At 39.4% G+C, this 26,215-nt stretch overlaps 1 protein-coding gene across 1 annotated transcript in view; it reads right to left on the reverse strand.

Moving 5' to 3' along the window:
- The window catches only part of LOC134533391 (uncharacterized), a 128,080-nt gene that overhangs the window by 25,210 nt on the left and 76,655 nt on the right, over positions 1 to 26,215 (reverse strand). Inside the window, exons 2-9 of the mRNA XM_063370912.1 lie at positions 24,415 to 24,472; positions 13,583 to 13,783; positions 10,449 to 10,708; positions 9,189 to 9,313; positions 7,614 to 7,743; positions 4,768 to 4,953; positions 2,473 to 2,598; positions 928 to 1,064 (exon numbers count right to left, since the gene is read on the reverse strand). Of these exons, the coding sequence (XP_063226982.1) occupies positions 928 to 1,064; positions 2,473 to 2,598; positions 4,768 to 4,953; positions 7,614 to 7,743; positions 9,189 to 9,313; positions 10,449 to 10,708; positions 13,583 to 13,783; positions 24,415 to 24,472 (1,223 nt within the window). The remainder of the gene's footprint in view (positions 1 to 927; positions 1,065 to 2,472; positions 2,599 to 4,767; positions 4,954 to 7,613; positions 7,744 to 9,188; positions 9,314 to 10,448; positions 10,709 to 13,582; positions 13,784 to 24,414; positions 24,473 to 26,215) is intronic.

Below are 26,215 nucleotides of genomic sequence, written 5' to 3' on the forward strand. Positions count from 1 at the left end.
CCTTATATCAAGTGTGTTAAGTGTCAGTGGTAATGTAGGGTAAGTGTTTCTGAATACACGTGTTTAAATTTTAAATTATTATTTAGACGTGACAACATCTAATAAATCGATGAACGCCGGCTGCATGCACGAAAAAGTTTCCCGTTACGCACATTGTTCCGTTACGCTCATTGTACGCTTGCGCCGCATCTATCTCTCTTCCACTCGACTGTTTATAAAGTGAAGTGAAAAGTTAATGTGGTTTTCATTGCTTATTACAACGATTTCGGCAATAAAGGTTAATTATTCTTGCGTTTTGCGTTTTAAAAATCTGATTACTAGTATAATTTCAAGTATTTATTCTTTTATTATTAAAATAAAAATGATTCAATTTTATTCATGAAAGTATGCAATCATTTCATCAATGTTTTGTTATGACGTTGTCACGTTAAACTATCGTCCGTAAACCGACTTTACAGACAACCAATTTTTTTAAATCTTTTTTTTTCCTTCTAAAAAAAATCCTCCCTCCGCCACTGCTGACGGCCAAGGTCGACAGCCGGGAGAAGCTACCCCTGAAGGCAAGCGGCTGGCATGTGCCGAGCCAAGTCAAACAGCTCGCGGCGTGACGGGAATCCTTCTTTCCACAGACGAGAGAGCCAAACGCCCGATCGTGCATCTTCGTTTTTTTTTTTTTTTGGGTTCATTGTAAATAAATATGGCGGTGTTGATAAAAGGATACTAATGGTCAATTAGGTTAGGTTAGCTACGTTATAAATACTTTAAAACATTGTGGGCGGTTGATTTGGTTAGGATAGCTACATTAAAGATACGGAAAAAAAACATGAACCTCGGGGGAACTTCGGGTTTTGGCTCTCTCGTCTTGTGAAAAGAAGGCTTCCCGCGCGGTGTGACGGGCGGGAGACCCGGAGGAGAGAAGACACTCACGCGCCGGCGGACAGCATGGCCTCCTTGCCGGCCTCGATGAGCGGGTAGGGCCGCCCGTGGCACTTGCCGCGGAAGTCGTCGTTGTCGATCGCCCAGAACATGATGCCCCCGAGTCCGTTCTCGCTCACGTAGCGGGCCTGCGGGGCACACGCGCGCGCGCCCGTCAAGTGGACCGCTCACACACCCCATCACACGACACATCTGCTTGATCACACTCTTCAAACTGGGCGACAGACCGGTCTAGAAGCATTCCATCACGTTGTCGGGCACCAAGAAAGGAATTTTTTTTTTGAAAATCCGTCTTCCAAGGGGTTGAAATCGGACCGGGACTTTTGATGTTGTGGTAACGACTTCAGTCTGGCCAAGTACGACTCGGCAAAGGGAGTGTATTCACTGCTACGCACTGTTTAAACATTTTCACATTTAATTTACGAAGAATGCTGGTGACAAATTATAGAAGGATCTTAGTACATTTACGAACCCTGAGTTTACTTACTTTGAACATGACTCCAAAAGAACATTTTTGGTATCTCAAGAAAACTTTCAAATACTGGTCAAGCCTACAGCCAGAAATAACACTTTTCTTTTGTTGACGTGTGTGTTTGCCCTTTTTTATATATAGAACTAAACATACAATTCTAAAATCGAAATCCGGCGTAGTTTCTACGAAGATTCAAAGTTATTTTAAAATTAAAAATAAATCTGCATTTATTTGAGTTAAATTCTTCGTTGAAGCTCCAGCGTGGTATCGCCTCTGAGCACTGGCACGCAGCTTTCTCGTCTGCACAGGAAAACTGTGAAATTTGAGCGGTGACCGTAACATTAAATGGCGAAGAAATTAAGATAAAGGCGTAATGCAAGTCCCTTAAGTACTTTATAGACTCTGTACCTGTTGTTTGACGTCTAAAAATTACTCCCAAAAAAAAAAAACGCATTTTAGCCATTTTCACTCTTCTAAAAAAACACAGTTTAAAAACGTCATCCGAAATCAAAAGTACTTTTAGTGCCCTCAGAAAAATCTTAAATGCTTTTCGTAAACAGACCCCACTCCGGTATCTTGAAGCACTGCGCACCGTGCAGACGGTGCCCTTGCGGGAGGTAGTAAACGAAACAATTCAGGTCCCATAACGGGTCGTTACCACAACGCAGAAATACCATAACGCTGAATGTCAAAATTGACCACAATGCTGACAGCTAGAAAACTGCTGTGTACCACAACGCCGAAATAACAACAGAATGAATTTGTGTGTGTTTATTAAATGTACCTTAACGCCGAAATACCACAATCAAACCTAACCTAGTCTAACCTAACCTAGTCTAACCTAACCTAACCTAACCTTTGTGGCAGTCCTGCAATGACATTTTTCGGCGTTAGTGTATTTCGGCGTTGTGGTACACAGCAGTTTTCTAGCTGTCGGCGTTGTGGTGCGTCCCTCCCATAACTCAATGGCTTACATGATCAGTATTGAAACAGGCAGTGGTAGATGTGTTTCCCGTCGCAGTCCTTGGCCTGTCTCGCCAAAGCCCCGGCAGCCGCCCACTCACCTTCATCCTGATGATGTCCTCGTCATCGTAGCCGACCCACTGGTTGTCCTTGAAGGCGTACGGCCCCATCGCCGAGGGGTTGGGTTTCTCCACCTGCCAGTCGTGCTTCTCCAGGTTCTCGCAGATCTGCCGAGGAGACACCGCGCGTTATCCAAGCACAGGTGGGGCAAACCCCATAGACATCATTTTTGATTCCGTATATTTATTGACCATAAGTCTTTTTTTGTCGATTATTACTTAGAATTAGTTGGAGTAAATAACGGGTTTTGTTTGAAATCGGTGATTATTGATTGCAATAAATATTTTGTCCTTTAAAATAATTAAATCATCAAGAGTGCCAAAAAAAAGTCACTATCCTACATTCTAAGTAAATATTTTAGTGCGTACCAAATTTTGATATTTTCATGGGTCAAAAACTGCAATAAATTGGTTAGGCTTGTGGATAGACTGTGGAATTATGAATAGGGAAAAGTTATAAGACAGGTGTAAGTTTAGTTAAAATGCTTTAGTTCTCATTTACATTTTTTTTTGGCTTCTTAATTTTACAGACGTGGTCCTAATCCAGAAAATAGGTAACATGTCCCTAAAATGGAAGACATAAATTCTTATGTTTAATTTCACTGAAGTAACTAACACATATCTATGGATGACTAATTTACACACCCAAGACTAGTATGTGGATGTTCCATGCAAAATGATTAATACAGACCATATTTTCAAGATGCTTAGCTGAACTGTTTTGAGTTTAACACTGAATTTATTTACCAATACTACTCTTAAAATTGTGTAACATGGCAGACGCATAATTTAAAGAAACACAACGTCTAATTTACAGTTGGATGGCAAATCGAAAGCTAGCATTGACATACTCAGAAATCAAGAATGCATCTATTTAACCTAAGCTAGTTAGTGGTTTCATGGGAATGCAAACGGAGAAAGGAATTTTCTGAAAATGGCATCGTGTGACGTAACTGAAGCCACTTTCCACCACCTTATTGCAAACACCCAAAACTTTGCGGAAGTGGTCCTTGACCACGCCTGATGATGGCTGAAAAGGATAAATTAGAATTTCAGTGGTCAATCCTATCAGTATATTCGTCCACTGAAGCGGAACATTTACATCGCAAGAGATGCACGGAGTTTACCAAACCACCAAAATTGAATGTGTGGGTCATGGTGAACATTCTAGTCGATCTCATATATACTTTATGGCCATGAGAAAAATATAATAGTTTATAATTTTATGTAGCTTAGTATTATAACCATTGAAGTCTCTGGCACATAAAGTTTGGGGGGGGGGACGTAAAATAAAATTGATTTATTTAAATGCTAGTACCTCCGTCGAGTTAAGTATACAATGTCTGTTTATTTTCAAACTATGCTTAGTGTGTAATTTTTATTTGACACCTGGAGTACTACTATATGTCATCACTTTAAATGCCTGTATTAAACATGAAAATAGTATAAATAAAACTATTGGATGTACTTGAGAATATTCGGAGGGGGGGACGTGTCCCCCATGTAAGGGCCCCCCCCCCCCGGGCCAGAGACGCCCCTGATTATAACTACCTATAATATATATATAAATAGTTTTGTTAAAACAAACAGCTCGCTACAATAATGAAAGGGACCTTAAAACCGAACTCTGTCACGTTTTCTCTGTTCACCTAAAATTAAAACGTCGAGGAGTCGAACTTTAAATATCCTTTATAGCGTATGTGCAGTATTTGGTTGAATGTTTAATGCTGATTGGTAAAAACATTAGCAATTCTGAAGGAAAGCCACTTCTCTGAAAGTAAAAAAAATCCTAAAAGTCAATAGTTTATCATTAAACGAAGGGAGACCTACGATGAACATAAAGTTCTGCCATTCTCGATTACACCTTCGGCCAACTTCGGGATTTGTTTTTATTTTTGCGCAGGAAAAATGAATTCAAATATTAAAACCGGTCGGTTAGGTTAGCTGCATTAAAACACTATAGACGGTTAGTTAGGTTAGTATTGCTACATTAAAATAAACAGATAAATATATATAAATAAACCCGAGGTTGGCCGAAGGTGAATTGTTCGGGTGTAATCGGGCAGGGACAGAACTTGATGGACATCTTAGGCTTCCCTTGAACGGAAAGCGTTGCTGAAGAGCTTGACAAAAAAAGCGTTAAACACTGCAGTCGGGTGTCTGACCCCGCTGGCGACTTAGCGTGTCTCCGTGTGGCGTGGGGCCGCGAGAGCCGGGAGTCACCTCGTGGCAGGCTACTACCTCGTGGCAGGCTACTACCTCGTGGTAGGCTGTTACCTCGTAGTAGGCGAGGTAGCCCTTCTCGCGCGTGGCGTCGCCTTGCTCGCCCGGGCCGTCGGCGGGCGCGCCGATCTCCGTGGCGTCCGGGTTGAACAGCGTGTAGGAGCGGCCGTACGTGGGGATGCCGACCACCAGCTTGTCGCGGTCCGCGCCCAGCTCCACCAGGTGCTTGACGGTGTAGTCCTGCGGCCGGGGTTACCTTCGATCACTCGAGCGATAAGCCATTCCTTGGACACTTGCCATGGGAAACTGAACCCCCAAACTGTTAATCTAAACAGGAATTTTACGGACAACACAATGACGACAACTCAGACGAACGCATCCAGACTTAAACACCAGTCAGCGGGAGAACAACGCCGAGACCCTTTCAACAGTAACAGTTAATTCAGCCAGACAACAAAACCTGGACAACGCAGTAAATATATACGAGCACAACGATGAAGATAAACAGATGTGCAATGCCCTATGTCGTAGACACTCCGGTTCGTACCCACTGCATATATGCTCCAGAAAGTTTTAAAAAAAAACATGAAACTGTAGGTACGAACATTATTTAAATGTTGTAATGACATGTGTATAATATTATTTAGTTTGGCACAGAACACAGATTAAAATACATTATAATTCACAATAATTACGATGAATTTTTAAACTAACGGAAAAGTATTCAGTATACCGATATATATAGTAAAATTAAAATGCATATTTTACGTATAATTGGCTTAATGCTCTGTGGAACCCAGTATCTGCAAGTGACTGTTGGAAAATGGTACTACATACTTTTAAAAACTGTCAAATTTGAGACAAGAGCCAGCACAGGAGATGTGTAGATCCTCGCTGCGTCAATCCGTCACTGGGACGAGGATTCCCGATCAACTTGCTCCGAGCAGTGAACATCTTCACCAAGATTCAAAAGCTTGTGCTCATGTAATGCCCACGGTACGCTCGGACCTCGCCAGAGATCGCAAGAAGTGATGGGCAGAACGATTCGATTGACCGAACCGATTCATTTGAAATCAGTCGCAGGTAATGATTTTCATAATTTTATTTCTGGCACATGACAAAGAGATCCATTACATATCAAGAGTCATAAATACACCTATTCAAGTATTAGTTACGTCTAAGTGGACTGGGCGGTTTTCGCAATCTGGCCTAGCTGTGCACTGACTGTTACATAAAATGTACGTGGACACATTTCAAAATTAAAAGCTCTCGCAGATAAATTTACTAAACCGTGACTCCAAGGCCGCAGCCCAATGCATACTAAAATTACAAAAAAAAGTAAAAAGAATGTAACAATACATACATCTCCACGCGTGACCCAATCACTGACACACGTTTTTTTTTAATGTGTAAAAGCACATATTTTTTTTTTAACATAAACAAGAAAGATTGAGTTTTATTTATAGCATGATGGGACGATATTGTTACAATTATCTTAAACAAAAAACGAACAAATATTTTTTGCAAAACTCCGTTCCCCCGGAGAAACCCCCGGAATGGCCACCGCATGGGGAGCCCAAGAAAAAAAAAGGGCTCCCCATTTGGAAGCCACCTGGAAGGTTTTTTTCTGTTCCACCCACCGTTTCTTTGGTAGCCTGACTTGTTACAAGGGATTGTATTCCTACCAGAGAAAATGCCGCCATTTTGTCTGGGCAATCCGCCTCGGAGGAGCCGGGGCGCGAACCCGGGTCCTACAAGTCACAAGGCAGGCGCTCTACCCCAGAACCAGAGTGGTAGAGCGGATACTCGCAGTCTTCTTAACACTGACATGATGTTATTCCACGAGTTTAATGTAGTATGGCTACTTCTTACTTTTGGTTGTTGATTTGGGAAGCAACCATATACACGTGAGTGTTTCAGTACCCGCCAGTGATGTGTAACGAGCAAATTCGTATTTTCTCATTTTGCAAATACATTTACAATACGAAACTAGGACACGAAATTTAACCCAGAATTGTAACAAATAATGCCAAGCGTGATAAATATATGCAAAATGTGTTTTCAACTAAAACACGTAGTTTTCGCTGCCGCAGCAGCTACGTTGACTATCAAATCATTCCATTTGGAGAGCGAAATTTTAAAAGATTCAATGAAACGGATCCGATAAAGCCCAAAAGACTTGAAAAAATTACGTAATCCCGGCTATGAACCTGATTTTTCGACAAGAATTTTATTTTTTAAATACCGCCCATACAATAAATACCTATAATTGTCATTATAGGAACAGAAAAATTAAATTGTTAATACTATGTATCATTTAAAGCGCTGATCAATACCTATTTCAATGCATAATATCGTATTAGAAAAGATTTCAAATATTTTATTGCCTCCTATGATGACGCGATTTTACCAGAAGTTGATAGTAAGAATTCATAAAACTAACGGGAGAAAAATTTTAAAATAAAAATTAGCAAAATCATCGTTGAAATTCAAGTATTAGATTTGTTTAAAAACGTTATTTGTAAAAGTAAATGTTCCAAAAAAAATTTGAGGAGGGCGTGTGGCTATTCTATTATCCACCTTCCCCCAATAATAATAATAATAATAATAATAATAATAATAATAATAATAATTCTAACCCATTTTCTTTCATGCCACCCTTTTTCTTTCATTAGTTTTGGTTTTCTCGTGTGAATAAAGCGGACGCTGCGATTAATGACTCCCGACGTCTTGAGTCAATTCGCTAACGAACCAACTTGGCTCGTTAACTTTCCCCGTTCTCTCCGCGAATTTATTCGACTCTCAAAGAATCCATTATTTACATAACGAACGAACCACATGCTTTCGTTCGCTCGAAGACCCGTTCGTCACACATCTCCAGCTAGGAAGTAGGTACTCACGATGCACAGTTGGGTGTCGAAGTTGTACTCGTTCTCCTCCTCCATGGGGTACAGCGGCGCGTGGTGGTTGACCGACGGCTCGAAGGCCGAGTGGTAGTCGTAGCTGAGGATGTTCATGAAGTCCAGGTACCTGCGCGGATACCACATGCACATTCTTAACTCTTCCTGGTGTTCAAATATGCTTGCACCCTTTATCATTTGTTTCGCATTGAAAGTAAAAAAAAAAAAACATCAGTGAATCAAGTTACGAATGCTGAATCAGAATATTATCTTTGAAAGATTTGTGCAATGGGAGTGCATGACTCGATGTAAGCTTTTTGGACATACGCCATTGCTAAGCTCATGTATGTCTGTAGAAGAAAACTACAAAAAAAAACCCAAAAGACAAAAACAAAAGACACAAATTGAGCAAAAATATTGCTGTTATCAATAGGATATTACTATTTTTTTTGGCTTAATTTGTGTTTTTTGTTTTTGTCTTTTGGTTTTTTTTTGTAGTTTTCTTCTACAGACATACATGAGCTTAGCAATGGCGTATGTCCAAAAGCTTACATCGAGACTGAATCAGAATATATTTGATTTTCACTTCCTGTAATTACACAGCTTATTGTAAAAAATTTGTATTTACACTTTTTTTTTGTTCCGAGGTATCTTGACGTGAATGTTTGCAAACCCGTTTGTCTGGTGTGGTTTATACATTAAAGTAACATCCAGACTTCCAGACTTTATTTTTATTATTTAGCCGTACTACATTCGTATTCAAGACGGATGTGCCTGTTAGCCCAGTAAATTTAGTGTTTGTACGGCAAATAGTTCATAATGAGTTGAAAATTTGGGGTCAGCTCTTTGTGACAAGTAAAACTAAACATGAAAAGTCTCCTATTTACTCATGCAAGCTTTATTTCAAAATGGCGATACGATCTTTTTGTCTTGATCAAGGTTTTTTTTTTCCCCATATCTAAGTCAAAATTGAATAGTTTTCAGTTCTGAAAACCATGGAAATGAAATATATCCGCATATACCGAAATTAATCGGAAACCCAATATAACACACAAAATCAATTGTAATTGAATTAATAAAATAAGTAAAATTACACTAAAAAGCATTAAAACAACCCAATTGTAATGAAATAAGAGTATTTTAATTGAATATAATTTAAATGAATAATGCTTGAATTGTAATGAAATAAATCAAAGGAATGAAATGAACTGTGTTCTATACACATAAACATTTTTGATGTATACCTAGGTTTTTCTGAATGAAAAAAAAAACTATGTATGAGCGGTACATTTATATCTTATTTCGTCAAATTGCAAAATTTTCTTTGTTCTTAACTTGTTTTTCCTCATTACTTTGAAACTACTGACGAATCGTAAAACGTAATATGATTGTTTCTTGTAGTGGTGATTATTATTTTTAATTAATTCAATTAATTAAAAATAATTAAGTTTGAGAAACCACTGAAAAAAAAAGGTTGATATGTTTTACTTTTATGTATAGAGATATTTGTTACAGGATTGTGACGAAAAACATAAGTAGAGTACTGTATATTGTGCCGCACGACGCGGGACGAACCTGTTGAGTTTGGGAATGTCGTATCCCTTGTCGATGTACTCTATACCGGCGGGCACGGCCATCGTCAGCAGCAGCCGAGGCCTGCCCGTCTTCAAGTGCTCCCTGTCGAACTCTTCCCGCAACTCCTGGACACAAGCATCGCCATCCGCCGCCACGTCAAGTACACGGCAGCACAGGTCGCCCGGAAAATAACGTCACAGTTTAATTTAGACTGTTTACTACAAATAATACTTACAATTGGAGGTAAACTAACCTAATTCCCTAATTCTTACAAATGTTTAAAATCTGCACCTTCAGTTAAACGTCACACATCCAACCTAAAGTACAGTTCTTCCCACACTTTGGTTTACACGTCCGGAATAATGGAAGCAATAGCCTCTTCAAATGTGTGTCTCAACTCTGACAAATCATTAGGCAGCGGCGGAACGTAGACAAGATCTTTTTTGTAAAGCCCCAAAGAAAAAAAAATCGCATGTCAGGTGAACGTAGATGCCAGCAAAAAATAAAAAATAAACAATTCTGTCATCTCGACCATTACGACCAATCCAACGGTCAGGGACTTCGACGTTCAATCACTCTCGTACAAATATATTCCAATGGGGAGGGGCTCCATCCTGTTGCCAAATAAATTTTACTGTTTCGCGCCATAATAACGCCATATTGCGTAGGTGCCGCTGCAAGCGAGAGAACAACAAAGCAGTACTCGCGCATGCGTTTATCTAAAAAAAAAAAAGAAATGTTTGTGTTACTCTTTAATCGTGACCCCTTCAAATAAATTTGAAACAGATAACCTCAAATATGTTTTAAATCACCAAAGTTTATTTTTGGTCTGAGCTATCACAAACTTTTAAATTTTAATCTAAATTTCGAAATTAAATAATGTATCACAGGGTTGGATTGCATTTTCGAAATTTTTGTGCTATTCGTCCATTTTTTTTTTACATTTTTTAAAAAATAAATTTAATTTAACATGATATTCGTTACACAATAAATTTATTTTAGTTATTTCAATTTTATAACATTTTTGATCGTCCACGTGTTCTTCGCCTGTTTAAAAGAGTCGTTGGGACGGAAACGGACGTCGTTTTTCGTTTCAGCTAAGCGCGATTTCGTTTGACTAATCGCATGGAAGATATTTTAGAACCCGTTCCTACATGCCAAATCCTCGACGGGAACTCAAGTTCGTGCAACTTTAGAAAGAAACATGGCCGCGCTAATGGCGACCGGGAAGGTTCCGGGAGCGAAAGAGGGGCGCCCCACCTGCACGAGGAGGGCGTAGTTGCCGCGGTCGCGGGGCTTGCCGCCGTCGCGGAAGGCCGGGTACTCCCAGTCCAGGTCCAGGCCGTCGAAGTGGTTCTGCCGCAGGAAGCGCACCGCGTTCCTCACGAACTCTGCGCGCCGCTCCTCGTCGGCCACCAGCGACGAGAAGCGCGCCGAGCCCTCGTTCCAGCCGCCGATGGCCAGCATCGTCTTGAGCTGCTTGTTGTAGGTCTTGAGGCCCGTGAACTTGGCGTAGCCGCCTGCAACCGCCGACAACCTTCACTGGCGGCTTGCAAACACTTCCCCGACTTCTAGGAGAGCGGGAAGGGGAGTTATACCTATATCAGGGGCGCAACAACAGGGGGGGAGTCAAGGGTATTTTGCCCCCCCTCTGAAACCATGAAGTGGGGGCAAACGGGGGCAAAGAAAAGTGCTGTGTAATCAATTTTTAGATAATAAAACTGCTTAAATAGCACCATTTTCCATCTTGAAATACAAATATTCCCGGGACCCCCCGATTCAATAGAGGGGATCGATGATTCTATATAAAAAGGTATATTGCCCCCCCCCCCCCTTTGAAAATTTAGTTGTTGCGCCCCTGCCCAAAATCATATACATCTATTTCATTTCCACTAACAAATTGAAAGAATTTCAAAGTAAACAGACCTACCACCCCACCTCCAAATGAAATTAGACGTGTAAGTAATTACTAAACTACCTGCGTGTAAAACGTCTGGAAAATCGTGTGCATCAGCGTTCCAATCAATAAATATGAAGGCTTATGCTCCTGCCGCCTGCAACCGCCGACAACCCCCTGGCAGCTTGCAAACATTTCCCCGACTTCTACACAGAGAAAAAGGTTCGTTTGAATCAAACAAATATTTGTTTATATGTGGCGAAACAAATATTTACTTGTTGTAACAAAATATTTTGTTAGCTTAACCAAAATGGGTAAGTAAAAAAAATTGACTTGTTACACCTAACCAAATATACAGTTGAGTTGAACAAATAATTTCGGTTGGGTCTACAGAATATTTCCCACTACAAAATATTTGTTTGAATTAACTAAATATATTTATTTCACCATATACAAACAAATATTTTGTTGAGGCAAACAAACCTTTCTCTCAGTGATAGGAGAGCGGGAAGGGGAGTTATACCTATATCACCCTCCTCCTTGCGCTGGTAAAGACGTCACGCTCGCACTCGTCAGGTCCCAGAGTTTGATTTCCTTCTCCCCCTCCCCTACGTGAGGGGTTAACAATTCATTCCAAAAAAATGGTGTTCCAGCGCTGCCAATTCTCCGAGCACACCCATCAGTAGAGACCTGCAAAATTCGCGGATTCATTTCGCGATAGGCTAGCATCAAAACAAGTATACCTTCGTACCGCTTCTGCGATTGGCCCACATTTGATCCGGGGAACTGTGAGCCAATGGGAAACACTAAACCTAGAAAGTGCCGAATTACGGACAGCCTAGTTGAGACGTCTCACGCGTCAGTAGCCAATGAACAGGTGTCATTTCCGCGACTATTTAAAGTACTGTGGAGTCTATCCTAGAGGTAAATGAATCCGCGAATTTTGCAGGTCTCTACCCATCAGTAATCAAAAACACGCATTCAAACAACACACTTTACGCCAAATACTAGACTCTACAACATAATTAACACTAACTCCTATAAAGTAACGAGCTATCAATCCAAAAAATATTAAAAAACAGATTTGCAAACTACTTAATAATCAGAAAGATAAAATAATTTAAGGGATTTGTATTTTTTACGTTAAGTACTTCACAAAATATTTGCCTTCTTATTTATTGACTGGAACGCTGATGCACACGATTTTCCAGACGTTTTACACAGAGGTTATTTTTGTTGTCACAGTAAATAAATAACCCTGTGTAGTTTAGTAATTACACGTCTAAACTGATAATTACGATGATTACAGAAAATACATGCCACTTCGAAGGTCTGCATTTCCTGGCATTTGCTTCATTTGTATTAAACGGTTAAAGCGATTTAAACTAGTAATATGTGAATAAAGAAAAAGAGTGCGAGAAGAGAAGTTGTTGCTACAAGTTGCCTGGGGTGAAACTAGCCCAAAAATAGTTCACACACGTCAGTCACACCGTTAAAACTTTTCACCTTAAAATTACGAAGAACGCTGGTTATAAATTATCTAGGATATTCGAAAATCTACGGCTTTTCTTCGAAAATGTAAGGTATTTTTTTTTTAACGTGAATCAACATTAATAATCTTATTATGTTAACGAAACATTCAGAATATTTTTCAATATACACCAGAAACCCCCTTTTTTCCCTTACACTTGTTTGTTTACCCTGTTTTCAGCTAAGCACGGAAATTCACAAGTTGGAATACGGCTTAGATTTTACGAAGATCCAATTATCTGAGACTACAAAAAACTCTTCGTTTATTTCAAGTTAATAATTATTCGTTGAAAATTCTGTAAATTTACTGTAATTCTAGAAAATACAGTAAATTTACGGACTTTTGAACGAAGAAATTACCTGAAATAAACGAAGAGTTCTTCGTAATATCAGATAGCTGAACATTTGTGAAAACTAAGCCGTATTCCAACTTCAGAATTCCCGTGCTTCGCTGAAAACAGGGTAAGCGAACAAGTGTAAGGAAGAATGCTGTTGACTTAACGAGTTTTTGAATGTTTTTTTTTTGTGTGGTGAACCGAGATTATTCGTGCTCAATGAAAGTGAGATCACCACCCGTTAGAGACCGGAAAAAAATTCGCGAATTCATTTCGCGATAGGATAAAATATAAATAGTTATACCTCAGTGCTGCCTCTGCTATTGGCTCACAACTCACCTGGAGGACTTTGGGCCAGTGAGAAACATCCAAACAAAGCTTTATACGAATCACAGAGACGACTCACCAAACAGCAGTCAATGGGTGGGTGACATTTGACCGAGCGTACGTAGAACTATGGAGTTCATCCTGGTGGTCATTGAACCCGCGAATTTTTTCCGGTCCCTACCACCCGTACATTGAGGAAGATCCGCGGATGATTCCTAACAAGCGTTCTTGGTGAAATGAAGGCGGAGTCTGAGAGTCGACCAGGCAACTCGGGTGGACCCACCGAAGGGTCCTCAGGCACTGACCTTGCTCGATGTCCTGGTACTTGTCGTAGGGCCGCAGCCCGTTCTCGCGGCTGAGGCCGCCGAAGGCGTAGATGAGGTGCGTGCAGAGGTAGGGGTTGATGTTCTGCGGCGAGAACTTGGCCGTGCCGGGTCGGTACACGGACCAGTTGGTGTAGTAGCAGACCACGCGCTGGCTGGAGGCCTCCCTCTTGGACAGCGCGTCTGCAACACGCCCCGTCACCCGCTCTTGAGGTCACGCGCCTTCGGGCAGCACACAGCCATTTGCTTTCCATGTAATAGAGTTGTTCATGGATGCTTTAAATTTTGTTGTTGTTTGTGGTTTTGAAATGTTATACTTGAAATTTGATATTTTCTAGTTATTTCCGTAACAGGTTTTTTCAATCAACTCATTTCACACAAATTTTACGAGGCAAGTCAACGAAACTCGCTAGGTAAGTTGGTATCAAACCCTCAAATACACGTGTTTTCAACCCCTTTCCCTTATTTTCAGTACATTTAGGTTTTTTTTTCATGTTCCCACTTTTTTTTAACACAATCTCAGATGCGCCCACGCATACAGTGGGTGGTTGTAATGTAATGAGTCTGCAACCGTGTAATCTGTGGCATAAGTATCTAGCTGTCCAAATCAATTGAAAAATGCAGTAGGTCACTGCAGTGTTTTGAAAAAAAGTGTTGATATTAGTGATATACCACAATCTGTAATTGTAGATGTTATTTTGATGACGATGTAATTTCGAAATCGGTAATTTGTACGTACCCACCACAGCTAAGTTTTTTTTTTTTTTGCTGAGAGATGCAAATAAGCATTTATTAGTCATATTTTAAATCGTTTTAGAGCAAAAATAATAATTAGTAAATAAAAAATTAATGTTTACACTGAATCATCGTGTAAAAAATTAATCACCATGTAACTGAGACTATATTTAGTAGTAAAAAAATACTATAGCATCAAATCTTAAAGTCAAGCTTTTTTCAACGCTCCTCCAAAAAAACACAATAATAGAGCTAAAAGTCTAGAATATTTTTTTAGGTCACTTTTTCACATTTTCCCATCATTCTGTGACAATGCTACCTGACGTTTTTTACGCCATTATTATATTCTATCCTTTTCGATGTAGTTCGTTGACTTTATTTCGCGTAGGCCTACCTGTGCAGCATTTGATCTGAAATGTTCTTTTTTCGCAGGAACAATATGGAATAAAGACAAAACATGGAGGTAAACGGATATCAAGCTTCTTCGGAAAGTGTATCTCGTGCGATGAAGACGTTCCTAGGTATGTTCCTATACAGAAAACCAAATCGTAGAGATCCAACAATTTAAGAAAGAAATGAGAGTAGTCTACGAACACCCAAACGCTCGCACACTAGGACGTTTTGAGATAGAGTAGCAAAGAAATGGCTGTGACAAATGTGAGAAAAAGTGAAAAATACAATGAAGTATAGGGAGTATTGTCTGTAGGCAGTGTATATTACCAGGCTGAAGACATGTACAGTATTATGAATATTCCAGCATAGAGCCAAACAACTGATCAGTATCTATCAAAACAAATATAGTTAAATATTTTTTTTAAAATTTTAAATGGCTGTGCAGGAACATTGAGTGGCAACCCTAACACGTTTTGTTTATTTATACATTATAATGCATAAAATATACATTTTAATAGGAAACTCGTTGAGGGAAGGTCGATTAAGTCGACACGTTGTACTAATTTCTAATGATCTCGATGCAAATGAGAACACTTAATCATTCATTTATTATTTCTTTCTAAGAACAGAATAAATCCAAAAGACACCTTTTGCTGGAAGCATTTAGTTAGGGATATCAACGATACCAATTGCTGTTCATTTAACTGTTATTTTTAAAACAGGTTTCGATCCATTACCGAGCACAGTATTTCGAGACAAGACCCGCCAGACTTGTAACACCAGTCTTGTGAATACTTTGCAGCTGGCTCCGTGCCACACGAAAGGTGTTTGTCGCGCAGTGAAGCGAAAGTTGGAACGCATTCAGCTTGAAACACAGAGTCGCCTTGTGCATAAGGCATAGGACACAGGTTCCGTTATAGGGGATTATACCACCAATGGCGGCTTCAGGATGACTTTTAGGGAGGGGCTATCGCACAAAGAAAGGTCGTAGTTGCAAAAAATGAAAGTGGCCTTGGCCTTGGAATATTATTTACACATTACAGGTTTAAAATACAGAACCTTAGTAGCTCCATGCAACTTCAGATGAGATAAAAATTTAACATACGAAATTAAATATTTGAGTAAACATAAATATACACTAAACAATAAAATTGGTCTCGGGAGGGGATATCGCCCCCACCGCCCCCCTTCTGGAGCCACGCTTGGATACCACAAGGTTATCTCCAAGAACACAACTGACCGTTTGCAACGTCCGAGTTTCCATAAAGTGAAAACGTGGCCTGGGATGCAGCGAGTGTCTCAGTCCACCGTGGTAGGAGACAAGTCACGGACCGCCTAGTCACTAAGTTAGTGAGGCGGGATGATAAGTGTGACTCTCGCTGGTGCTTCTAGCGCGGTGTCGCCTCTAAGCGCGAGGCTCTGAACTGGTGCGCAGTCTTCTCGTTGTGCCCAGGACAACTATGAAATTTTGAACGGTGACCTTAACATTATATGGCGGAGAAATGAAGGCAAAGACTTAATGCAGCTCTCTTAAGTGCTTTCAAGAATATGTACCAATTTTTTTTTTGCCTAAAAATTACTCTGAAAACTCTCCTTTCAGCCAGTTTAACCCTTCCAAAAATACAATTTAAAAAATTGATCCGGAAACAAAACTACTTTTGTACCCTCAGCGACATCTTGAATGTTTTTCGTAAACAGTGAGTTGTTTTGAAATGGCGTGGTTTTTTCCTGAAGCTCTGCGCACCGTGAGTGAGCCCAGGTAGGCGGTGTCCTTAATAATAAAGTGCGTGACGTGATTTAAGAAGGAAAGGGGATACGAAAATAAATAACCCAAATGGCGCATACACTTGCGGTAAGCGAATGATTTACACGAATGTGGGAAATAAATAAAATAGAGATTCAAGTCCAAAAATAAAGCGACACAAATACGGGATGATAAATGAGGGGATTAGAGAGAAAGTGAAAAAAGGCAGAGCTGGAAGAAAATAATGTAAAGGGAACGTTAAAGTGAAACGGTACTACACAAGAGAGACAGTGTAGCTTGTCTTAAAAAGTTAAAGTTAAAAGAAAAATACAAACGCACTACCTGAAATTGCTAAAGAAAGATAATGAGCGAGACAGTTGTAAGAAATACTGAATACTGTGCAAGACAATTAAATATTGGTAGTTATTGTAGTGGAGGAAATATTTTGCTGCCTGCCAAAGGTTAAATATTTCAGTTAAATACTTTTTACAAGTAAAGTATGAAAAAATCTTAACCTTGTTGAATTTGAAAAGTGTTCGAAAATTATTTGAATAGGCAACTCCACCTCAATAAACCGATCGAATACTTTTCTAAACGCTTCGTTAAATCCCTGACACTGAAACTTCTGGAGTTTTATGTATAATTTGTGTGAAATTAAATTTTTAACTGTGTTTTCTAAAGGATTTTGTGTCTGGCTGCAGGTTCCACGGTTTCAACTCGGTCGCAGAGTTTAAAAACATCCTGTATGCTCTTGACACCAAAAATACACATTTATTTTCCAACAAAATTATTCTTAACACACGATGGGTCTTAAGATTTTATATTTAGAAAGAAAAAAAAAACGAGTGGTAAAATACAGCATAAAATTAGATTTAGTATTTAGGGGGACGTATGTTGAGACGGGAATGTACCTCAGTACAGCTATCCTGCTATCGTTTTTAAATGTTTTACCCCGGAAAAACTACAAGGTAATTCTAGATTATTTCCACACTTTTCTTGGTTGCGCTGTATCCTTTAGTCTGTATTAACGATACGGTTTACGAGAAGTGAAGGCGTCCTGTTGTTCTTGTCTAGAATGTACTCGGAAACAACTGTAGGTTAGCAAACTAATGGAAAAAGGAAAGGACAAGTCTGCTAGTGGTTTGGATGAAAGGAGACAACTATAGCTTACAATACTCGTACCGAACTTATTCGATATTTTTAGTCGAATAACTTTTCATTCGCTGCAAGCTGTAACGATTTTATTGATGACGGAATATGTCCGAAGGACTTAAAACTGTTCCAATTACTATTTATTCAGCAAAAATATGACTGTTTTTGATAAATACCTATTTTTGAACTATAATTGACCGCAAAGAGTACCGCGTATAGCATGATAAGGGTGTAGACTAAAATACTATTAATATTGTTTAAAATTAGTCTAATAGTATAGTAAAACATTTCAATAAATTTCAAGTGTAAAATATTGAGAGAACAAAGTAATGATAAATATGTTTATAACAACTAACACAACAATTGCTGTGCATAAAACAATCTTACGAACTTAACCTCAAAATGTAATAATGGAATCACCTCATAAGACATGACTTTCATTTGGATTATAATCATGTATAAACAGCAAAGTAACGAAACAAATAAAAAAAACCATGTCAGCGCTTTTAGTTATTTTTTTAAGCATTATTCAACCAACCATTTTTTCCCACAATTTACCTTCAATTATATATAAATTTGTGATATAACATCATCAAAAATGATGATTAACTTCACAACAAACCACAACATATCGATTGGCTGGGGACGAGTGAATGAGTAATGACTAAATTAAATCGACTGATTTTCATGTTAGTCGCTAATGACGACAGTTTCATACTATCGTTTAAGTTGATAGTTTTTACTGGATGGTGCCCGACACTAGCAGCTAGACACGACAGAGACTGCGGGAGAGACTGCAAGAAGACATTCAGCGCGCGCTCTCTCTCTTGCGGGTGGACAGCGGAGGTAGCAGGAAGTGCCAACACAACCAGCTGCAGGAATGTGACCCCGCCACTTGTGTGCGGACCACGTGACCACGGGCGCGCGTGAGTGTGTGTGCGTGGGTTGGTACACCTGGCGGCCAGCGAGCGCGGCGCGGTCACGTGGTCCCGTTTCAGGCTCCGCATTTTATAGGAAATGTTTTAAACTTTGTTCATTTTTATCACTAAAAATTACTTCTCCTTCCCTCAAATTTATAATTGAAGTAATTTCTGGCACTAGTGAATTTCGTCACTCCCACTGTTAATGTTGTTGGTGAAGAAAGTTATTTTAATCACATCACGTTTTGAGAGTTTTCGCGTGTAACACTTTCCGCGGTTTCATTCCTGTAAATTGGCTAAATTTCTACGCAAAAGTACAAAATAAGTTCAGCTTAATCATTTTAAATTATCTGAAAGTTAGACATTTCTTCGCCTTGGAGCAGTAAAGTATCCTCACACACAAAGTAAAAATTTAACGAATTATCTATTTACGTTTTCTCACATAACACGTTGTGAGTTGTAACTAATGGAAAGTAGTTACGAAAAACTTTGCTTAGAAAATTAACTTAGTCCAAATGAAAATTTGAAAGGTGAGCTTAAATGATAAAATACCTACTTTACACCCCTGATATCCATACTAGACCCGTGAAAGACTGCAGTCCGTAACTTGGGTTCTGACGTTAGAATTACCATTGAGAAATCACGGTTGTGTTTTAATGAGTAATTTATTTAATAATCGGTCTGCTAAATGGTTACCATAGGATGGAGCATGGATTGAAATCGTGCGTATAACTCACGGATATCTTCCATTAGCATGCTTATTAAAACGGCAGTATGCTATAGTCACAAACCTTACGGCACAGCTTAAATGAGTGGGTCTAGAGATTGGAAATACTTCTTCTACGGAAATGTAATCTCGGAATCAAACGTCTAAATGTACTGTGTGGAATTGCTAGGAAATAATTCACGTTTAAAGCTGGACGAATAAAGTATTCAAGAAACAAAGGAAATATTTTGCAGCAGAGTTTTTTTTGTGGTATCTACAGTTTTAATTCTTAAGTTGTACGTTGTATTCTATGCTATGCTATAGCTTAGTTTAGTTGGTGAGTCAATGAATATCTGTTCAGAACCAGTGAAATATTTTAAGCAATTTAAAAAGAATCACGTCATTGATTTTGTTATTAAATATTCCTCGTCTATCGCAATATGACCCAATACGACTCTACGCAAGGAAATATATTGTTGGACTGCTTGAAATTTATGTGGTAACGATGTCATTAAATTCTCTTTTTTTCCCTCTTTCTTTAACAAATTTTAACAAATGCTCTATTATATGCCGCATTATATTTTTTACTCGAATTATTTATTTTTCCAAAGGTTTGGTAAAATGATGAGAAAATGCTTTACAGTTTTTTTTTGTTACAAATAGTGAGGGAACTTACTGTCTGACTGTAATATGGTACTTTTCGTCTCTTCTTTTAACTCTCAAATGGGCTTCGGTTTCTAGTTAGGTACTAGTCGTTGACCCCTGCGGTTATTAACCGAAGAGAAATATAAACATAATCCTAACTAAAAATGTAAGTGTGTCATAAGTTGGGACACCTGTATTTCGCGATTTCATTTCATGTCAAGGTATTTCACAAAACACTGTAGCTTTTTCTAAGTCATGGCTAGAGACCTGCAAAATTCGCGATTTCGATGGCCTTCAGGATAGACTGCACATACCCCTGTACACTCGGGCAAATAACGCAAGTCCATTGGCTGCCGACTTGTAAGTCGTCTCAGCTGGTTTGTCTGTGATTCGATCCTTCTTTGGTTGAGGGTTTATAACTGGTTGAGATTCGTCCAGATGAACAGTAAGCCAATAGCAAAATTATCTAAGAGGTATATGTGTTTGAATTCTAGCCTATCACCGAATGAATCCGCGAATTTTGCAGGTCTCTAGTCATGGCAAATTGTGAGGGTGCAGCAGCATAGGCGTGCGCACGGTAGGTGCCACAGGTGCCTTGGCACCACCATTAGGGTTAAATTTATTTGTTTTTTACAAGCACAAATAATACATACTTACAAAAAACCGTATTATTTCCAAAAAAAATATGTTTTCCAATCGTGTCGAGTTACAGATATGTGCTCATAACACTATCAGTATATCAATTATCAATCGAAATAACTATACACACGGAAACAAGCCAAATGCAATTACTTGTGTTGTACACGTGGGCCCTGGTTACGAAACTTCTGAAATGTAAATACTTCTCATAGTTCTCCTCGAATTACATAGAATGCGCGCTCGGTGTCCACTGTTCACTCCACTCGGCAGGCGCACGGAATAATAGATAATAGCCGCCATCCGCCCGGGGTTTATTTAAAAAAAGAGAGAGTTTAGTTAGTTAAAAAGATAGGCTTACTCGATGACTTATATGCAGTCGCCGACAAAACATTTTTGTTGTATTCCAAAAGTTAAAACTATTGCCCACTCTTATTTGTGTATTTTTATTATTTTAATATTTTACATATTTTAGGTATGTTACAATAACTCCCTTCATTTGTTGATTTTAAAACTTAACATTTGAGAATGTTTTTTCTAGCATTTATTTGGCGTCTTCAGAAAACATATAAGTACTGTTTTTCAAAGCCACCAGCATGAATTCCGTGCAAACAATTTGTGCAATTTACTTTATGGCTCAACAAAGCTTAAAACTGTAAATAGTTTAGTAGTTTTCCTGGTGATTATAACGTTCAAAGCCATAATTTGACATAAAAAATGTTAAAATTTTACATCTGTGTATTTAATGTTTTTGTTCGGAAACACCTTAAATAGCACCATTTTGCGCTTTCAAATCCAAATTTTTCCGGGGGAGGACCCCCGGAGCCCCCGTTTTAGGCTCGGGGTCCATGAATGACGGGGCTGTTGTGTAATCTGGCACCACCAATACTGAAGTCCTGCGCACGCCTATGTGCAGCAGTACGGTGACCACATTCTCATTGGCCCCGTCAAGAGCGGGACGACACCTCTCACCGACCTCAGCCAATAACCACAGGAGAAAAGCTACAGTATTTTGTGAAATACCTTGACACGAAATGTATTCGCGAAATACAGGTGTCCCTAGTCATAAGCAGTAATAGAATGAAGTGCCAATAGCAATTGCCGGATGAGTTCGCATCTGCCGTTAACAGACAGCACTGGTTGGGCGCACGTCGTGCTGGAGGTGGAAATAAACACCGCGGGAGGTCAAGCAGAGTTGCCCAACAGAAGTGAGCAGGAGCCATCGTGCTGGAGTGGGCGAACACGGAGAGGGGAAAAACCTTCGCTTTCGGTTTCACCGGCGTGACGTGCGCGATCCCCGTTAGCCGCGCGCCGCCGAGCGGCCTGACCTCTAGCGGGTAAAAGTCAAGGTCGGCGCGGCGACGGTGGCGCGTCTGGCGGCAGCGCGCCAAACTACCAGCGGCGACTTTCACCCGCCGCGCCGGCATTCCAGGACCCGCGCGCTGCCTAGCGAGCGGCGACTCAGTTACCAACAGCTACTGATGTTTCACAATAGCAACCTTTTCTGTACGGGAAGCCTTCTTTTCACAGACGAGAGAGCAAAAACCCGAAGTTCCCCGAAGTTTATGTTTTTTTTCCGTATCTTTAATGTAGCTATCCTAACCAAATCAACCGTCCACAATGTTTTAAAGTATTTATAATGTAGCTAACCTAACCTAATTGACCATTAGTATCCTTTTATCAACACCGCCATATTTATTTACAATGAACAGAAAAAAAACAACCGAAGATGCACGATCGGGCGTTTGGCTCTCTCGTCTGTGAAAAGGATTCCCTTTCTGTACGGTGCGGTGGTGGTCCTAGACTTTGCTTGGGAATATTTGAAAAATAAACACTTTGGAATAACATTTAAGGTAACTTATTTTGACGATGGTATTACTCAATTATCTTAAATTATTATGTTTTTTTCTGACAATAATTCCAACTATAAAATTATACTTAAAATCGCATCATATGAGGAAATAAAATCTTTAAAGGTTATTCTAATACGAAATTGTGAAAACTCATTAAGTATTGACCAGCACTTCAAATTGCAGGTTAGTAACATTTAATCCTTCCATTTTCTTTTTTCTCCCAATAATAGCCACACACATATATAACTTTCTACATAAAACTAGACAAAAAAGGCAAATAAAAATGAACAGTGTCTGTGTGGGGCCCTGCCAGGGGCGAAGCCCTGGGTCCTGGGTGGGTACCCAGCCTGCCACGACAGCCCCTCCCAGGAAGTATTTCTGGAGCCGTCCCCGCTCCAGGCAAATCTTGCGGCTTCAACTATTTCGATACCGCTTCCAGTTAAGCTTCCGTGCTGAATTCTTTGGGTCGACGTGGCAAAAGACTTAGCTACTTGTTGACATCAACACTTGGAAACTGGTGTCATTATCACGGTAGCTGTAGTCGCGGCGCTTACAAGCTACAGTCTGTTAGTAAATATGTGATTGCTACAAGCTGCAGAAGGTCTGGCAGATATGATTTATGCCTTGACATGCCAAAAATTTTGGGATAAATAGACTGAAGTTAAAATTGCAGCAAAAAGAATGGAAAAATCCAATATTTGGGGCTCTAAGAGCCCGTCTACTATAGTCTGAACCTGTGCGTAGTCCGTGTCCTTATCCGAATGTGAGTGACGTCACATTGTCTCACCGAAAACTGCCCTGTCCACAATTGCGATTTCCGATGTCCGAATGTATTGATTTCTAAAGTTGTCACCAGAGCGCAGTAAATGTGCCAAACCAAATTTTTTTGTTAATTGTTTTGATGCTTTGTAGTTCGAGATTGAACTTATGAAAGTTATGTAAGTTATAAATGACTTCAACACCTTCCATTTCCTTCAATAACAAAACCAAACACCACGTTTTCAAACGGGAACCGGAAATTCAAATATCGTGAGTGTTATGTTCTTTTTCTGTGTCCGAAGTACACAGGTTGGGACAAAAAATTCAAATTGACGAATGTCTTCGGGACCAGGTAGGTTCGGACCTTCGTCCACTTGACGCATGACGTCAGGGGGTCACGTGAACCAATAAGCGACGAGTGTCCTTCGGACACAGTTTAGGACATTGCTATTGTAGACGGGCCTTAATCCTACTTAAGGGGGTTCTTTGCCACAGGCAATGAAATGATTGATTCCGACTGCACGTCTCTCTGACACCGCGTAAGTTGAATGTATCCGACTCCAGTGGCCACGTGGTCCGCAATCTGCTTGTATAATAGTCTACCTCAGCATGTTAAAAATATCAATAGTAAAAAAATTGGAATAGAGTTAAAAAAAAATAGCAGAAAAACTGTTTTTCTATTCCTTCAAAGACGTTGAAGACTTTATAAAAATAAAAAAAATAATAGTAAAGATTTTATAGGGTAATTTCAAACCCACTTGTAATTTATGCAATTACTATCTTTATTGCATACTAATTACGTGTTATAAGTTCTGTTTCACTTTTAATTATACTTTCAGTAGTTTCATATGCTGTAATTAATAACTTATAAGTAAAATATAATTGTATATTTAGTGTTTATTTTTGTTTTGTGAAGTTGTATATTTTGTGTTGTTTTTTTTTGTGAAATTGTATATTTTGTGTTTTCTTTTTGTGAAACTTTATATATATATTTTTTCTATATGTACTTGACATGTATCATAACCCAGAAATGGGGTCAAAGGATATGAAATAAATAAATAAATAAATAAATAAAAGATATCCCAACTGCCACCGAGGCGATCCTCGGCAGAGTCACGTCTTACAAGTTGGAAACGTGGCGGACCTTGATTTTTTTTTTGTTTATCGTCTTAGCTCTTGGTGTACGGCATTCGCTAGGAGTAATTTCGCGAATGGGACAGAAGTCGCAATGAGCGTCGACCAGTAAAGCTGCGATGTCCGCTGGTACTCACGCTCATGTGCGGTGGCCGCGGCTACACAGGCCCACAGCAGCCACTGGAGCAGCCGCATCTGCAACAAGGAACACACACTCCGGTCAACAAGCACGTCTCTACAGACCTCCCTGGCTTCATCGCCTGCTGCTTCAGGTCTGGCGCACCGCAAGTTATAACACACTTTGCCGGGACTTTCCCACGTTAGCGCTAGTTTTCAGTTGGAATACTGTGCAAAGCACCATTCAATAACAACGAAGAAACTCCACAGTACAAAATAATGATACCAATTTATTCGATCAAAAATTATATTAAACTGAAAAAATTAAAAATTGATCATTAGGTTCTATCATACATGACTTACGATAAATGTATCTAATAAGCAGTCAAAAATAATTTACTAAAGATTTTGTTTTTCAAAAATTTGTTAGTAATTTTTTTTTACAGTATCTTGTGTTCTACAAAACGGTTTAAATATGTAAAAAAAAATTCCAAAGTGCAAGTTAATGTTTTATTATTTTCCCCTACGAATTTAAAAGCTAAACGTAGTGTCGTATGTCATGTAATATGGCTTTTGCCATTTAATGATATGTATGAAATGTTTTAAGGAGACAACCGCAAGTATGTTGGAAATTCCTACTTTCCTCTGTTTTAATAAACAATGAAAAGCGTTCCGTCAGTTTTAAAATTTGTTCACTCAAGGGGTGAAGCAGGTAAGTGTCACAGCACAGTTAACACCTCGTTTATGAGCCTGGAGTCGTGCCACGAGTACTCTGAACAACACGGTTATCTTGGAGGTACCGACGCATACACCCATACCTTCACCTGAGGTCGTCACTAGGTACGTGGTCGGTCTATGCCGCTGGGGGCAGAGTTGGGTGTAGAATAGGGTGACCAAATCATAACCTTGAAAAAACGGGACACATCCGAGGAGGGTTTGGGGGCGATACCCTCCAGCTAAAGGGGTGTCCGAGGTGCCTCCAATGAGACGTAATCATTGAAACATGCTCTTTTTTGCTAATTTGAGACCTATAATTCTTTTTCAATTTACCTATGAATATGTAATTTAATTTAAATTGTGAGGCGTATAGTAAATAAAAACAATAATTTTGCAGTGAAAACTTATTTATTATAAGTATGTCTGACATACTTAAAAACATAATTAAACAAGGTAACTCAAATGCGTGAGTTCAACTGTCGAGAAGAGGGGAAGACGGTCCGAGGAGAGGCGCGACAAAAGTGTATCATCAACCCAACGTAAATACGGGACATTTAGGCGTCCCGGGAGACTTTTTCGGGACCCCGTGTACGATCGTTAAAAAACGGGACAATCCCGTTTTTACGGGACGTTTGGTCACCCTAGTGTAGAACGTACACGAAGTTGCTCATAAACCAAGTTGTGTTCACAAAAAGGAAATGTTTTCTCGCCAATGTAACTGCTGAGGGCAGGTGTTGTGAAGTCAAGAAGTAAGCACATATTTTATTTCATTCAAAATTTGGAAAGAACACTGTCTATGCAATTGTACATAATAATAAATAATAATAATAATTGATTGGATGTTTGTGATTGCCGGGGTGTTGGTATCGATCACACGGCGCTCGTGACGGGTAAACACTGTACATAATTTAAATCTAAATGATCAGTTGTTTAAATCTCCGACATTTACTACATTTATTTACGTGATGAAACACTTTTAGCGTTACGTCACGTTATGTGTATAATTTTATTGCAGCTATGGACAACTGACAGCTCTAGATATAGAGCATGCAACTTAATTTAAAATTTTGATTTCCTAAAATAGGTAAAAAATGAAGTCCATTT

Source organism: Bacillus rossius, chromosome 6 (assembly GCF_032445375.1).
Source record: "Bacillus rossius redtenbacheri isolate Brsri chromosome 6, Brsri_v3, whole genome shotgun sequence".
Taxonomy (NCBI): domain Eukaryota; kingdom Metazoa; phylum Arthropoda; class Insecta; order Phasmatodea; family Bacillidae; genus Bacillus; species Bacillus rossius.